General features: G+C 43.1%; 1 protein-coding gene across 2 annotated transcripts in view; it reads left to right on the top strand.

Annotated features, from left to right (window-relative positions):
• Positions 1 to 17443, top strand: part of LOC115476925 (bMERB domain-containing protein 1-like) — a 94366-nt gene that overhangs the window by 43894 nt on the left and 33029 nt on the right. The window contains exons 2-3 of one of the 2 annotated variants that reach the window (XM_030213513.1): positions 4606 to 4610; positions 7382 to 7505. In XM_030213513.1, coding sequence (XP_030069373.1) covers positions 7402 to 7505 — 104 coding nt within the window. In that variant the 5' untranslated portion in view covers positions 4606 to 4610; positions 7382 to 7401. The remainder of the gene's footprint in view (positions 1 to 4605; positions 4611 to 7381; positions 7506 to 17443) is intronic. The other variant, XM_030213512.1, reaches the window with a different exon arrangement.

Here is a 17443-nt window from a genome sequence, read left to right as displayed (position 1 = left end):
TGTAAAATGTTGACCAACAGGCGTGGGAACCCTGCTGGCACCAGTATTGTTCATATGATGTCTATGTAAATTGAATCTTGTCTTAAGCATCTGGCCTGTTTCTCCAATATAGCATCCTTTGTTACATTTTTTACACTGAATGATATATACCACACTCCTCTACAGTAGATGTAGAATTTATCCACATATTTTATGCGGGTTCCCAGTTGAGGGGGGCAGGGAAAATATTTTTTCCTTGCTGCGTTACGATGTGCTAATGCCATTAACACATGCTATTAGTAACTAGGTCCCGGTGCATAAAATGGAACTAATGGCAAAATAACATGACGCACATTAGCAATTCTAGGCATTTGTGTTCACTGCTTGTTTGTCTGCAGTGTTCTGCAGTTTCTGAGAATCCATCAGTTTCCAGCAAAATTCCTGAAACTCCTTCAGAGTCGCTCATTAAAAGGCCTTAAACATCATGGGCTGGGCTGTGAAGGTAACTTTACAGAGTCATTTTTATGCATATAGACTGCACTCATATGTATATGGTCTTTTATGAAATCCCAACTCTTGTAAAAGTACAGGTATTGACATGATCTTGAGTACTTTGCTGGTAGGTGTGTACAGGTGCAAAGTTTCAGCAAACCATGGGTGGAATTCACAAGTATGCATGTGGACTATAAAATATTCTTTTTATTTATTTATAAAACTTATACCCCTCCTAAAAACTAAAGATTATGTTTACTAAGGTGCGTTAGCATTTTTAAGGCGCCTTTAAATTTTAGGTGCGTTAAATGCTAATACACCAATGTATTCCTATGGGCGCATTAGTATTTAACGCATATCAACCAATAACGTGTGTTAAGGGAAGGCGGTAGAACTAGAGGACATGAAATGAGGTTGAAGGGGGGCAGACTCAAAAAAAATGTCAGGAAGTATTTTTTCACATAGAGAGTGGTGGATACTTGGAATGCCCTCCCAAGGGAGGTGGTGAAGATGAAAACGGTAACGGAATTCAAAAATGCGTGGGATAAACATAAAGGAATCCTGTTCAGAAAAAATGGATCCTCAGAAGCTTAGCAGAGATTGGGTGGTAGCACCGATGGTTAGGAGACGGGGCTAGTGCTGGGTAGACTTCTACGGTCTGGGCCCTGAAAATGGCAGATACAAATCAAGGGCAGACTGGATGGACTGTACAGGTCTTTTTCTGCCGTCACCTACTATGCTACTCACGTTACTATGTTAAAAATGCTATCGTGCCTATAGCGTGCCTTAGTAAACATACTCCTAAGTGGTTTACAACAATACACTCATAAAATCAAAACAAATACAGACGCAAAATACAAAACAAACAAAAAAAATATTTAACACATTCTCAGCCTTATTTTCGAAAGTGATGGGCGCCCATATTTCGACCCAAATCAGGAGATGGGCGCCCATCTCACAAAGGTGCCCAAATCGGTATAATCGAAAGGCGATTTTGGGCGTCTTGAACTGCAATCTGTTGCGGAAACGGGCAAAGTTGATGGGGGCGTGTCGGAAGTGTGGTGAAGGTGGAACTAGGCGTGTTTATCGGCCGAGCAGAGATGGGCGCCTTAGGCCGATAATCGAAAAAAGAAAGGTGTTTTTAGTGCGAATTTCGGTCATTTTGTTTGGACCATTTTTTTTCACGAACAAGTCCCAAAAAAGTGTCCTAAATGACCAGATGACCACCGGAGGGAATCGGGGATGACCACTCTTGACTCCCCCAGTGGTCAGTAACCCCCTCCCACCATAAAAAAACAACTTTAAGAACTTTTTTTTCCAGCCTGTATGCCAGTCTCAAATGCCATACCCAGCTCCATCACAGCAGTATGCAGGTCCCTGGAGCAGTTGTTAGTGGGTGCAGTGGACTTCACCTAGGCCCACCCCCCCCCTACCTGTTACACTTGTGGTGGTAAATGGGAGCCCTCCAAACCGCCCCCAAACCCCACTGTACCCACATGTAGGTGCCCCCCTTCAGCCATAAGGGCTATGGTAATGGTGTAGATTTGTGGGCAGTGGGTTTTGTGGGGGATTTGAGGGACTCAGCACCCAAGATTTGGGAGTTGTGGACTTGGGAGGTATTTTACTTTTTTTTTTTTAATTGTTACAAGTGCCCCCTAGGGTGCCCAGTTGGTGTCCTGGCATGTGAGGGGGACCAGTGCACTATGAATCCTGGCCCCTCCCACGACCCAATGCCTTGGATTTGTTCGTTTTTAAGCTGGGCGCCTTCAGTTTCCATTATCGCTGAAAAACTAAACTGCCCAGCTCAAATCCGCACAAATCCGATGCATTTGCCGGGCACAAGCCGTATTATCGAAAAAAAAGATAGGCACCCATTTTTTTCAAAAATATGGTCTGTCCCGCCCCTTCACGTACCCGTTCTCGGACATAGACGCCCATGGAGATGGGCATTTGATTATGCCCCTCTCTGCCTACACTACTCAAACACAGGTTCATCAGATATTAGAGGCTTATTTTACAAAACCACACTAACAGTTCCTGTGCGGCAATTGAAAGGAGGCCCATAGGAATTGAATGTGATCCCTCTCATTTGCCGCAACTAGAATCAGTAGCATGGCTTTGTAAAAGAAGCCCTAAAAGCCTGGAGAAACAAATATGTCTTTAGATTTTCTTAAGCTGCTTCATTGAAGTAGAATACCGTAAAAAAAAAAACCCAGGAAGGGTATTCCACAATACTTACATGCATACTTAAATACACTCATTTACACGCTCACCTAAATAAGTTAGGTATGGGCATTTATACCTGCTTTTGAGCAGGTGGAAATGTCAGCGTCTGCAGTGTAGGTGTGCTATTAATTTTATTTATTTAAATACTTTTGTATATTTGAATGTATTAAAATTTTTATTTATCAGTTGCCTTTATGTATTTTGTAGACTCCAGATGCAGGTTGTCTAGCGAAAACATGGTGACTGTGTCAGGTCATTTCAAATAAAGGCTGTTTCTGTATTGCACATCACTTGATGTGTTTTTCTCCATCTTTCTTTTGTTAATATTTTATGAAGACACATAGAGAGGCATTTTCGAATGGGGACGACCATCTCTAAGGGCGCCCAATTATAAGGACGGTGCCATGAAGGGATGGGGCAACGCGTATTATGAAAACAAGATGGACGTCCATCTTTCGTTTTGATAATACAGTCGGGGACGCCCAAATCTTGACATTTAGGTCGACCTTAGAGATGGTCGTCCTCGGTTTTCGGCGATAATGGAAACCAAAGACGTCTATCTCAAAAACGTCCAAATCCAAGCCCTTTGGTTGTGGGAGGAGCCAGCATTTGTAGTGCACTGGTCCCCCTCACAAGCCAGGACACCAACCGGGCACCCTAGGGGGCACTACAGTGGACTTCAGAAATTGCTCCCAGGTGCATAGCTCCCTTACCTTGGGTGCTGAGCCCCCCCAACCCCCCACCCAGGTCCACATTCCTGAAGTACACTGCACCCACTACAACTGCTCCAGGGACCTGTATACTGCTGCGATGGATCTGAGTATGGCATTTGAGGCTGGCAAAAAAGTATTTTTAAATTTGTTTTTTTATGGTGGGAGGGTGTTAGTGACCACTGGGGGAGTAAGGGGAGGTTATCCCCCCATTCCCTTTGGTGGTCATCTGGTCAGTTTGGGCATCTTTTTGAGGCTTGGTCATGAAAAAAAATGGACCAAGTAAAGTCAGCCAAGTGCTCGTCAGGGACGCCCTTCTTTTTTCTATTATCGGCCGAGGACGACCATCTCCTAATCACACCCCAGTCCCGCCTTCGCTACCCTGCTGACACGCCCCCGTGACTTTGGTCGTCCCCGTGACGGAAAGCAGTCAAGGGTGTCAAAAAAATCGGCTTTTGATTATGCCAATTTGGACGACCTTGCGAGAATGACGCCCGTCTCCCGATTTGTGTCGAAAGATGGGCGGCCTTCTCTTTCGAAAATAAGCGTGATAGTTGCAATGTAAGCATGATTCTACCACTTAAACTAGGGGGCCCTTTTACTAATCAGCGTAAGCATCTACGCGCATCCAACATGTGCCAAAATGGAGTTATCCCCCAGTGGTCACTAACGGCTACTGCGTGGCTCTTGCAGTAATTTCAGTTTTGATGCGCTGCCGATACGTGCAGCCTAAAAATAATTTTTATTTTCTGCTGCACATATCGGACACACACGAAGTGGCATTTGACACGCTTAGGTCATTACCGCCCGGTTACCACTTGAGACTTTACCACTAGGTAAAGTTCTGGCGGTAAGTTCTAAGACCAAAAATGGACGCGCGGCAATTTTCATTTTGCCGCATGTCCATTTTCGTCAAAAATTTTAAAAAGGCCTTTTTTACAGGCGTGCTGAAAACTGATTCTTTGCATGCCCAAACCCCACGCCTACACTACCGCAGGCAATTTTTAAGCGCACCTTAGTAAAAGGACCCCTAGTATTTTATTTATTTGGCTTTTGCTCATGCCTTTTTTAGTAGTAAATCAAGGTGAATTACATTCAGGTACACTAGGCATTTCCCTGTCCCTGGAGGACTCAGAAGCTAATGTTATTCCTGAGGTAGTAGAGGCTTAGGTGATTTGCCCAATATCAAGAGGAGCAGCAGAAGTGGGATTTGAACTGGTTACCCTGGATATCAAGCCTGATGCTCTAATCACCTCTATTCCACTATATACATAGCTGGCACCTATTTGCCCTCTTAAACTAGCCCTCCCCTCCACTGTAAATTTGCCCTCCACACAAATAGCTTCATGACATACTGATGTGCAAAATAGCACTTGTTTGAGTATCATTGTTGAATACTAGTTGGAGTACTCCAGGTGCAGCACTTTGAGAGACCGGGTACATAGCAATATATTTTGTTAGAGTGACACTTTTTGGTGAAATTAATATGATTTTGGAGCACTGGGTTTTGCTCACTAAATAATTAAAAAGTTACGGAGTGGATCAATGATAGAGAAGCTTGTCCACCCTTAGAGGTATAAATCGCTTCGGCGTTTCCTTGCTTGGGGGAGTTATCACTCTGAGATTACGCCACATAAATTACATATTTATTATAGTTTGTTATTGCGGTACCTGCTTTCTCATTGTGCTCCCCCTGATTGTAACCCTGGTTTTTGTTTTTTGTTGCAAAATATGGTGAGTCATCTTTTACCACAAGGTGTTTAGAAGTCAACAGCTTTTGGAGGCCTTCATAGATAAAAAGCCAGATAAATGTCATTCCTTTTGAGCTCTTGAGTGAATTTTAGTATTATTTACTGTCAAGGATCTTTACATGGTACATGCACTATTTAACTAGCAGGACTTCTACTGTACTCTTTGTAAGTCTTTTATAGCGCTAGATCAAAAGGCTGTTATTACTTTTAGAGTGGTTCAGTGCTACCGAGTTGTTTTTATTTTGATCAAAACATCTTTGAAGTACATTTATTATTTCTTAGGCTTTTCAGTATCAGAGAGAGCCATCTCTTTGTTGAATGAATGACTGAAGCTAATAAGATTGCTCATTTTCTTCATGAAAGGGCAACAAACTGTAAGATAAAAAGCACTTTTTAAATGCAAAGTGCATGTTAATCCATAAAGCTTGCATTACTCATAGGGTGCCTCATTTGAACTAGGCATTGTCCAGCTCACTGATATCAGTGGGTATATTATTTACATAGTAACATAGTAGATGACGGCAGAAAAAGACCTGCACGGTCCATCTAGTCTGCCCAACAATTTTTGGGTGGATTCCCCATCTCTCCCACCCCCTGGTGAGTTCAGCATTTCTTGAGTCTCTCCCAGCTGGTGCTGCATTTTTCCTCCCTTCTCTCTCTCTCCTTCTGCATCTCCCGCTGGATAAGTTCAGCAGCTTGAGTCCCTCTCCTGGTCCAGACAGCATCTCTCTCACTGTCTTTGTCTCCTCCCCCCCCCCAAAGGTCCCTCCAGCATCTCTTCCTACACCTCCCAGATCCTGAAACGTGCCCTCCCCGACCAGCGACAACCGCAGTGATTCAGGAAGCCTTTGCCTGCATTTGGAGCCCTCCCCCCCGGCTGCATCCTGTCTCTTTCATTTGCAGCCATGCTCATACCACAGAATAGAACTTCCTGGCATGACCGTCAAACTCCTGTAACTAATAAATATTCTATTATCAAGCAAAAAGTGTCAACCTGCTGGTGTCCATCTGCTCTGAAGTACGAAACTTGGTGGAGCACTAGGGCAACATATCTTAAATTTATGTCTTCCTTAAGGCTTCCAACTGGATCCAGATTCGCAGGACTGGGGTTGATCCTCCAAGAGTGCAGGAAATGGGAGGGAGGGGCTAAGGAGACGTGGCAGTTCCACCTCTGAAGATGCACTGCAATGAAAGAAATGTCTTCTCCTCTATCTTAGCAACACTTTTCCTCAGCAACAGCTTCTCAGTGAACCTGCCTCCATAATGATGTAGAAGTACATAAGTACATAAGTAGTGCCATACTGGGAAAGACCAAAGGTCCATCTAGCCCAGCATCCTGTCACCGACAGTGGCCAATCCAGGTCAAGGGCACCTGGCACGCTCCCCAAACGTAAAAACATTCCAGACAAGTTATACCTAAAAATGCGGAATTTTTCCAAGTCCATTTAATAGCGGTCTATGGACTTGTCCTTTAGGAATCTATCTAACCCCTTTTTAAACTCCGTCAAGCTAACCGCCCGTACCACGTTCTCCGGCAACGAATTCCAGAGTCTAATTACACGTTGGGTGAAGAAAATTTTCTCCGATTCGTTTTAAATTTACCACACTGTAGCTTCAACTCATGCCCTCTAGTCCTAGTATTTTTGGATAGCGTGAACAGTCGCTTCACATCCACCCGATCCATTCCACTCATTATTTTATACACTTCTATCATATCTCCCCTCAGCCGTCTCTTCTCCAAGCTGAAAAGCCCTAGCCTTCTCAGCCTCTCTTCATAGGAAAGTCGTCCCATCCCCACTATCATTTTCGTCGCCCTTCGCTGTACCTTTTCCAATTCTACTATATCTTTTTTGAGATACGGAGACCAGTACTGAACACAATACTGGCCCATAAGTATTTGTGCTTTTAAGGAGACTGATCCAACTGGACACAGCTACGAAAGGCAGTCCTTTAAACCTGGTGCCCATAGCCAGGCCCACATTTATTTTACATGTCATTTACAGTATATCCCTGGAGCATGCTCCTTACATCATACCCTCCCTTCCCCAGAACAAGGAATGGAAAACCTAGATGGGAACATGTCTTCTGTGTAATCAGTGAAAGATTCGAGTCTATTTTTCAGATGTTTTGCCCTTAAGTAGAAGACATATAGTAATTTTTGAATTCTTTGAGGCTGTATTATATTTGTCTGGACTGATTTCTTGTCTTCCTCTATATACACAGATCAACTTGACATCATTTCGATGGCTGAGACAACAATGACTCCAGAGGAAATAGAACTGGAGATGGCAAAAATCCAACGACTTCGGGAAGTCTTAGTTAGAAGAGAATCGGAACTCAGGTTTATGTAAGTACTTAATCCCCTGCTGCAAAAGCATGCAGAAATACCGGGACAACGCATAAGTGGATATCTTAGGATATTCAATTTTTCATGATTGCAGATTTGTTTTTCTTTTCTTCTTTTTAAATGCAGTCTCAGAAGAGATTAAAAATTATCTCAGCAACCAGTGCTTCTAATAGTAGTGAGATACAGAGGGTGAATTTTATAAGAGTCCTATGTAGAATGTCAATACTACTACTGAAAGGCTCCTGTTTTAGAAAAGTGACTATGTGCCTTTATAAAATAGGCCCCTCCCCCTGAACCAATCCCAGTAGTGCACAAATTTATAGGTGCTTTGAAAAAGGTATAAAAGTGTATGTGTATTCTGTGCACGAATGTGTGTGTTCTATAGAATGCACAAGCGCTTCACAATTTCACCCCAACTCCTCCTCTCCATCCCAGGCAATGTCTACAAAGCTAAATACACGTATGGAAATATTATGATCTCACTGGTGCATATTTGGGTACACAATTTTATGAGAACTATTTTCTGTGTGTAAAATTTAATTTAACACATTTATATTCCTCTCGACCAACCAGTTCTGAGCGAATTACAAGCACATTCATATAAAATACAATATTATACAATATAAAACCTGAACAAACCATGAACATAATCTTAGCAAAATACAGTATTATAAACCGGGAAGCTATAACCTCATTATAAAACCTGCTACACACTCATTTAAAAAGATCCATCTGTTAAAAAGAGCCAATCAAATATTTATTGCAAAACTTTTAAACTACGCCAAAATACCATATAGCATATATAAAACATGCTTTACCCACAGAAAAACTTTATAAAATCACCCCGTAGATATAAAAGAGTATTCTTTAAAAACAATTTTGAAGATTAGTGAAATGAAGGCCTAACATGTTATAAACAGGGGCGTAGCTACAAGTGGGCCTGGGCTGACCCTGGACCCATCCACTTTTGTGTTGGGACCCTTTTTGTAGCCACTGACACCAGCATCATGAGCATGCTCAGTTCTCGTGGATATTCGTGGTGCTGGCGTTAGTGGTGGTACTTTTTCCCACTGAGAGCTGTGCTTTAGATGATCTGGATAGGCTCCAGATTTTTATAGTTGGAAAGGTTTGTGGATACTGGCCAGCTAAGCTCAATTTAATTGGTTGGGGAGGGGGGATGGAAGAGGAAAGGGGTGGCAGAGAGGTGGGGAGCCTAGTGCCCACTGTAGGTCCCCCAGATTTTATTAAAGCTATGCTACATGTATAATACATTTCAGAAAATTTCTACCCCTTTACCATCTTTTTTTTTAATTATCAGATCCCTGAAATCCATTTTATTTGGCAGACTTAAGTGCTGTTCCTTAGTTTCAGTTATAGCATTTTCAAGATGCACAAGACAGAATAACTTATCAAAAAGGATCCAGACCCGATTTTACTTCCACTGTAGAAAACAGTCATGCATAATATAGAGGGCACATCTATAAAGAAGTGCCTACCCTGTTTCCCCGAAAATAAGACATCCCCTGAAAATAAGACCTAGTAGAGGTTTTGCTGTATTGCTAAATATAAGGCCTCCCCCGAAAGTAAGACCTAGCAAAGTTTTTGTTTGGCCCCGATGGGACATGGACACAGAAACCTTAATTTTTTTCGCTGCAACCCAAAAACGAAATAACATTAAAGAAATGCAAGAAACAAGACTGAGGTGGAAAATATATCGTCCAGCGGACTCCTACCATCCTCCTTCACGCTTTTGTGAAGATCAACTACCGGTAAGTGAGCCCGGAAAGAAAAGAAACATCCCCCTTGCAGAAATAATAAAAGAAAAGAAAATGAGTAACCGAGCCCTTTTGGCGCTGCTCCATCGCCCAAGGGCTAAGTCAGACTAGAAGGATGGAAAGTGTTGCGAATGTACAGGAGGAGCACATAAAGCACCACCAACGGGGAACGGAGCTACCGTAGAATTTTTTTTTTTAACGTTTGTAATACGGTAGGGATGATCCTGCGCCCTAAGCCCTCTCACAACCTCCCGAGACTCCCAGCCAAAGCAGCCCGGCCCCACATTCCATTACCTTCCCTAGTGCATACCCCTCCTCCATTCCCAACCCAGCCAGGGCGGCTCTGCTCCGCTCGAGTCCTGTGGTCACTGTGGGCAGATAGGCAAGCCACAGCCTACTCCTGCAGGATACCGCCCCCCACTTCAATACTGTTCCCGACCGCCACAGTCCCCCTACTACTCCCGAATAAGACATCCCCTGAAAATAAGACCTAGCGCATCTTTGGGAGCAAAAATTAATATAAGACACTGTCTTATTTTCGGGGAAACACGGTAGATGTAGGGTCCCCCAATGTAGCTTGGGGAGCATCTATTCTGGGCATCCAGATTCCATTACAGAATACTGGCATAAACCGGCATCAGCATGCCAAAATGTAGATGCATCCATTTGCACTAGGTCAATGGCAGGTCTAAATGGACAAATAAGTCCAAAATAGAAATAAACTCTAACAGAAGACAGCAAGAGACAAAAAAAAAAAAATTGGCTATCAAATTCAGACCACAACAGTATGGTAACAATCCCTTTATTTAAAGAAACCTGACATGGCCATGCTTCAGCTTTCCAACTTGGAGGGCCATTTTTAGAATAGTGCTCAGTGCACATTTTTTTTCGGCATTCAAATTTGGGCACCATTTACTGAATCGAGCCCGAAATGTACATATTCTTTTATAATAAAATTATTACAATGTGAACTGTTTCCATCAAAGACTTCTGCCCCCACCCCAAATGTCTTTCCCTCAGCCTCGGAACTCTTCCTACCACTGCTACTTACTATGTTACTATGCAAAGCAGTAGTAACAGACTTTTCAGACTTCTAAACAAAATTATATACATATGAAAAAAAAATAGAAGATTAAATAAAAATGAGTACAATTTAAAAAAGAGGCTGATGAAGAGGCAGGCAAGCCATGGTGTAATGTATCCTTGTGAAATGTGCTGCTGCTGAGGCCGTGAAGGAGTAATGATACTCCATTATGTTTGTGCTCTTGTGTTATAAGAAATCATAGCGATGGGTTGTTTGTAAATCATAAACCTATTTATAGAACACGCACACATAGGCAAGTAAATGGTGTCACTAATTGGCATTTATGTGCGCAAGTGCTAGGCGCCGTTCTATAAAATACGCCCCAAAATCACTTAGGGCTGGATTCAGGAAATGGTGCTCAAAATTTGGCACTGAAAAAAATCGGCTCTGAACGGTAACAGGCGTTCTGGGATCAGCGCCCTTTATAGAATAGCGCGTAGCACCGGGATCCACGCATAACTTTGGGCACCAACACCTGGATTAACACCTGTAAGCAGGTGTTGGTGACCAAAGTGAAGCGTGGATCCCCTGTAACCAGGTGTAAATCCTGGCATGCAAGATGGGCAGTATTCTATAATATCGCGCACAATATATTCCCCTGACCAGGGCCGCCGAGAGGGGGGTCAGGGGGGACAAAATTCCCTGGGTCTGGGCCTCCAAGGGGGGCCCGGCGCTGGGGTCAGGCCGTCGGTGCTGCAGTTCCCGGTCTCACCTGCCTGCCTCCTCGGCTCCGGGCCCCCTGCATTCGAAGCGGCAGTCACAGATTGCCTCCCTTCGGTCCTTCCCTCCCTATGTCCCGCCATCGTGGAAACTGGAAGTTACATCAGACGAGGGCGGGACACAGGGAGGGAAGGCCAGAAGAGAGGCGATCTGCAACTGCCGCCTTGAATGCAGGGGGCCCGGAGCTGTGGAGGCAGGCAGGTGAGACCGGGAACTGTAGCGCCGACGCCTGACCTCGGCGCCAGGCCCCCCTTGGAGACTGCAAACTGCAGCGACGGGGGGAGCGACGGGGAGCGGCAGTGGCGGGGGAGCGGAGGCGGGGCGGCCTTGCCCCGGGCCCGGCCTAGTCTCTCGGCGTTCATGCCCCTGACCCGCCAGTGTCCCTCTTATCGTTGCATTCCCTTTGCAGATCCATGCAGAAACACTTAGGTGCTATTCTGTAAATAGGTACTTAAGTGCGTTTTCATGTGGAATTGCCGTTTCTGACCCGTTTCGGCACCTTGCATCTGTTAGAATGATTTTCCACGCTGAAAACTCAGTGTAGAAGTAGCATCTAATGTTAGGCACAATATATAGTATTCCCCCGTTAGCATGTACAGTAAGTTCGAGGGGGCACAAACATGAGTGAAGTTTGTGTGGGTCATGGATTTTTTTCTGAGATACGTGCTTAAGTTATAGAATTACACGCACGTCATGGCGTGGTTACCCGCAGTTATGATTACCATTGACTTGGCGTGACTGTTGGTGCCTACCTTTAGGTACACCAATGCTGACAATGGAGGAGTGGCCTAGTGGTTAGAGTACCAGTCTTGCAATCCAGAGGTGGATGGTTCAAATCCCGCTGCTGCTCCTTGTGATCTTGGGCAAATCACTTAACCCTCCATTGCCTCAGGTACAAACTTAGATTGTGAGCCCTCCTGGGACAGAGAAATATCCAGAGTACCTGAATGTAACTCACCTGGAGCTACTACTGAAAAAGGTGTGAGCAAAATCTAAATAAATAAATAAATATGTGAGAATCTACATGGAATGTTGCTAGTGGAGGAGTAGCCTAGTGGTTAGTGCAGTGGAACATGGAATGTTGCTACTATTTGAGATTCTACATGGAGTGTTGCTACTATTTGAGATTCTGTTGCTACTATTTGAGATTCTACATGAAATGTTAATTTTGCTATTCCACTAGCAACATTCCATGTAGAAGCCTGCCCTTGCAGATCAGCATCACAACCACGCAGGCTTCTGTTTCTGTGAGTCTGATGTCCTGCACGTACATGCAGGACGTCAGACTCACAGAAACAGAAGCCAAGCGGTCGCATTGCTGATCTGCAAGGGCAAGCTTCTACAGGGAATGTTGCTAGTGGAGGAGTGGCCTAGTGGTTAGAGCACTGGTTTTACTAATCCAGAAGTGGCCGGTTCAAATCCTGCTGCTGCTCCTTGTGATCTTGGGCAAGTCACTTAACCCTCCATTGCCTCAGGTACAAACTTAGAATGTGAGCCCTCCTGGGACAGAGAAATATCCAGAGTACCTGAATGTAACTCACCTTGAGCTACTACTGAAAAAGGTGTGAGCAAAATCTAAATAAATAAATATAATGGCATCTTGGCGCCAAGGTGCCATTATAGAATTGGCACTCACTGTTTAGCTTAGAATTTCCAGCTTTGTCAGATTTCTTTAACCTTTCCCAGATGCTAATGAAAAATTATGATGTAAAAGAATTTCCTTGCCATCATTATACTGAATGTAGACATTTTCCCCCTCAGTAAAATAATCCCCACTGATGCAGAAATCATTATTGGTTTTAATTAGTTTTTCTATTTTTGCTTTCCTGCTGTTGCTTAGCCCTTCATTTGCATTTGCATTTTGCTAACTACTGGAATAAGAACATTCGGTTCCCTGATTTGCTCCTTGCAATATTACTTTTTCGTTCTTAACATGTTCTCTCTTATCAGAAAAGTATTATTAACAACCAAAGGAGTTTTTATCATGTACCTCATGAATTGAAATGTATTTGCTAATTATCCCTTGCCGACATGTCAGCTGTTAAGCTTTTGCTGTGGGAGAAGAAGGTCCAGTGACATTCTTGGTGGTCCGCAGTCCCAGGCAAAGAAGGTTGGAAACAGTCAGTCATTAGCTGAGTATTTTGTTTTAATAATGTAGTGGTTATTAAAAATGTTCTAGCAGTATATAAAAGAAATACAAAATATGTCTTTCCTGATCAGGTATTCTCAAATCAAACAGATTATTTCAGCTGTAGAAAGACGTACATCTGAAAATATTTTCCCTTTTAATATAGGGTCTCGCCACTCAGCAATCCATTATCAACAAAGATAAAATCATCATTTGAAATTAGTTCTGAGCTCTTGAACTAAGCTGCGGTGAGCGCTATTGCATGCTTACTGCACCTTAAAATGACCTACCCCGGGGTGCACTCAGGCATCCCACACTTAGGAGTTCTTTTACTAAGCTGTGATAAAAAAAAGGGCCCTGCATTAGCGTCGGGGACCGTTTTTGTTGCACGCCAGAGCCAGGTAAAAAGCCTCTAAAAAAGGCATGGCCATGCGGTAAGATTATTTTTACCCTGTGGCCATGCGGGAGGAGCACGTACTGCCGCCCACTGAGGTGTAAATCGCCGGGTTAGCGCTGTGCTAAAAATTACGGAATTATTTTCTGTAGCGCCAGAAATGGTGTGTGCTGGAGGCGGAACTACCGCCAGTGGCCACATTGGGCCGGCGGTAGTTCCAGGTTGCCACGTGGCAACCCTTTAGTAAAAGGGCCCCTAAGTTTTGTATGTGCAAGTGCTGGGGGGGCGTGTTTTGGGGAGGGGGTGGATAGTGGATGTGGCTATGCTAATCTGTTAGCATGTGGGTATTGCCACGCGCTAACTAATTAACACAGGATTAGTACATGAGCCCTTACTGCCTACGAAATAGGTGCCCACACTCTAATGGAAAAATTAGCCTTTGGCCATTATTGCAGAAATGTAAAAATTGGCCCTTGACCAGCAGTCCTAAAAGTGGTCTTAATGCTCGGGAAGGACCCGCATTGGAGCTAGTGCAGGCCACTTTTTAGTGCTGCTTAGTAAAAGGACCCCTCTGTAAATACCTGCTGAGTATTATCTAACTAGAAACACAACAAAATCAGTACGAACATACCTGAATCTCCACTACCCAAACTGCAAAGGACTCAAATACAAATCAACTTATGCATCCAGCTTCTCCTACATAAGCACACAACTATGGAATGCATTACCCAAAGCCGTGAAAACAACGTATGACCACCTAAACTTTCGGAAATTACTAAAAATTAATCTGTTCGAAATGGCATACCCTACCGACCCAACCTAAATACCTAAACCCTGCAACACAAGCGAAACCAAAGAGCGTACGGACAAAACATAACTCCCCCTCTCTACGATCCACTTTTGTGTCTTGTACACACGAACCTTATATACCATCACTTTGTAACTGTTAGACCGGAACTGGCGATCGCCATTGAGCCTGCAAATAGGTGGGAAAATATGGGATACAAATGCAACAAATAAATAAATAAATAAAATAACTCATGGTAAACATTGTTCTTGAAATGAATTGGAACAAACAGCCCCTCACTATATACTGTATAAAATTCAGTGGGTTTTTGTGGGTCTTTGCCTCTTTCACACTGCATGTGCAGACTGCACGGGCGGGATGGCATTGAAAGAGAGTATATATATTACTGGGGATAAATATTTAAACTAGAAGAACAGATCCCAAAACTATATCACAAAAAACGTTCTTCCTTTAAAATATTTAATTTCTTTTATTACAATACATATATCACATAAAACCACTTATACTGTGTAAGTTCCGGAACTTGAAAGAGAGTGCCATTAGAGAGAGGGCAGCCCTGAACCTGACATTCAGGGGGTCTTTTACAAAGCGGCAGTAAGCCCAACGCGAGCTTACCGCTTGCAAATCTGGAACTTACTACTACTACTACTCAACATTTCTAGAGTGCTACTAGGGTTACGCAGCGCTGTACAATTTAACAAAGAGAGACAGTCCCTGCTCAAAGAGCTTACAATCTAATAGACAAGTGAACGGTCGGTCCGATAGGGGCAGTCAAATTGGGGCAGTCTGGATTCACTGAACGGTAAGGGTTAGGTGCCGAATGCAGCATTGAAGAGGTGGGCTTTAAGCAAAGACTTGAAGACGGGCAAGGAGGGGGCTTGGCGTAAGGGCTCAGGAAGGTTGTTCCAAGCATAGGGTGAGGCGAGGCAGAATGAGCGGAGCCTGGAGTTGGCGGTGGTGGAGAAGGGTACTGAGAGGAGGGATTTATCCTGTGAACGGAGGTTACGGGCAGGAACATAAGGGGAGATGAGTTTAGAAAGATAGTGAGGGGCAGCAGACTGAGTGCATTTGTAGGTAAGAAGGAGAAGCTTGAATTGAATGCAGTATCTGATCGGAAGCCAGTGAAGTGACCTGAGGAGAGGGGTGATATGAGTATATCAGTTCTGGCAGAATATGAGACGTGCAGCAGAGTTCTGAACAGATTGAAGGGGGGATAGATGGCTAAGTGGGAGGCCGGTGAGGAGTAAGTTGCAGTAGTCCAGGCGAGAGGTACCTTCCGCTGGGCCCAGTGGTAGTTCTCACCCCCAGCACGCATCACTTCTGACGCTACAAAAATATTTTTATTTGTGTAGCACCAGTGTTTACCTGGCAGTTTACACTCACAAAATGCCCATTTCCCCGCCCATAACCATGCCCCTTTTTGCCTACATGCATTAGAAATTAGGCGCACTGCATTACAGAATATGCTTAGCGAGTTGTGCACGTAAATTGTAATTACCAATTAGTGCTCATTATTGCTTTTTAAGTGCTGTTAGCAACACTAATTAGCTTGTTAAACCAATTAACTTACAGGTTATTATAGAATACGCCTGAATTTCAGTTCGGATCTCTAGGCTCGCTATTTAGAATCCGGGGGTTAACGTCATAGCATTGTTTTGCTGTATACGTCCCTTCTTTCTGTTTCCATTAAACATTTGTATTTATTATTTATTATTTTAATATGTTTGTACTGTAAGTTGCACCTTGTCAGTGAATTTTATCTGTCTGTTCTGATTTATTTCTTATATTGTAAATTGCATTGATATGTTTAGTAGAATACAGTATATCAAGTACCATGAAATAAATAGAGAAATAAATAGATAATTTCTGCATGGTGGAGCACGACCTCAAGCCGATAGGTTGGCTAATCAGTTATCTTTATTACATAAATACAAGTACACACCATTGCTAGCATAATAGGCACTTACATTACTTTCAGAAATAGGCAGAAATAGGGCCAGATTCCGTAAATGGCATCTAAAATCTTAGCGCTATTCTAGATAATGCGTCTAAAGTTAGGCACGGTGTATAGACTAGCACATAGGGCCAAGGAACACACCTATATTTAGGTGCGGCCATTTACACCACTGAAAACCTAAATGTAGATGTGTTTCCCCAAATCTTATAACAACGCACATAAATTTGAGTAATGCCCCCAACACGCCCAAACTCCTCTCATGGCTGCACTCGCTTTTCAGCTACGCACGTTAGAATTTACATGCACCTCTTTTTAAAAATACGACTAAAAAGAATTGCAAGTAAATTCCAATTATTGCCAATTAGTGATGATAAGAGGTTGTTAACGGCCAATTATCATCACTAATTGGCTCGTTACTCAATTAAGTATGCCACACCTTATATAGAATCTGAGGGAAAACGTGTAAATTAGCATGTGCTGTTAATACACAGCTACAGTAATAGTTACCACGGTGGGTTGACACTTAGCATGTGCTAATTCATGTGTTAACTAGTTAGTGCGAGAAGGATGGAGAAAGGGCATGGACTGTACGTTGCAGTTTGTTTACATTTAGTTAGGTGATTAACCAAAGCAGTGTAGAATTATTAAAGATCATAAAATCCATAAAAACAAACACTAAAAAACAACCCTCACAAACATCCAAAATTACCAAGCAAAAAATAATAATACACTATAAAATCAACAAGTATTAAAATAATTAAAACATACATTTAAAAGCATACCACTATTCATAAATCCAAACTGAACTAAGGCACAAAACCAGTATCCCTCCCTATTCTATCCGCAAATCTAGAAATACACAGTCAGCTAACCTGATTCAAAAGCCTGGATCAGAAAACAGGTTTTTAATCCTGCTTTGAACTTACTATGAGAATTCTCCATTCTAAGATTAAATGGAAGAGAATTCCATAGAAACTATTCCACTACAACTTTATTACACAGCATCAGATAATGCAGATCACTTAAAACCACCTCGATAGACAGCATTGGGCATCCACATTAACTGCAATGG

This window comes from Microcaecilia unicolor, chromosome 8, assembly GCF_901765095.1.
Source record: "Microcaecilia unicolor chromosome 8, aMicUni1.1, whole genome shotgun sequence".
NCBI lineage: Eukaryota > Metazoa > Chordata > Amphibia > Gymnophiona > Siphonopidae > Microcaecilia > Microcaecilia unicolor.
The sequence above is the reverse complement of the archived record's forward strand: the minus strand, read 5'-3'. Positions and strand labels throughout refer to the sequence as shown.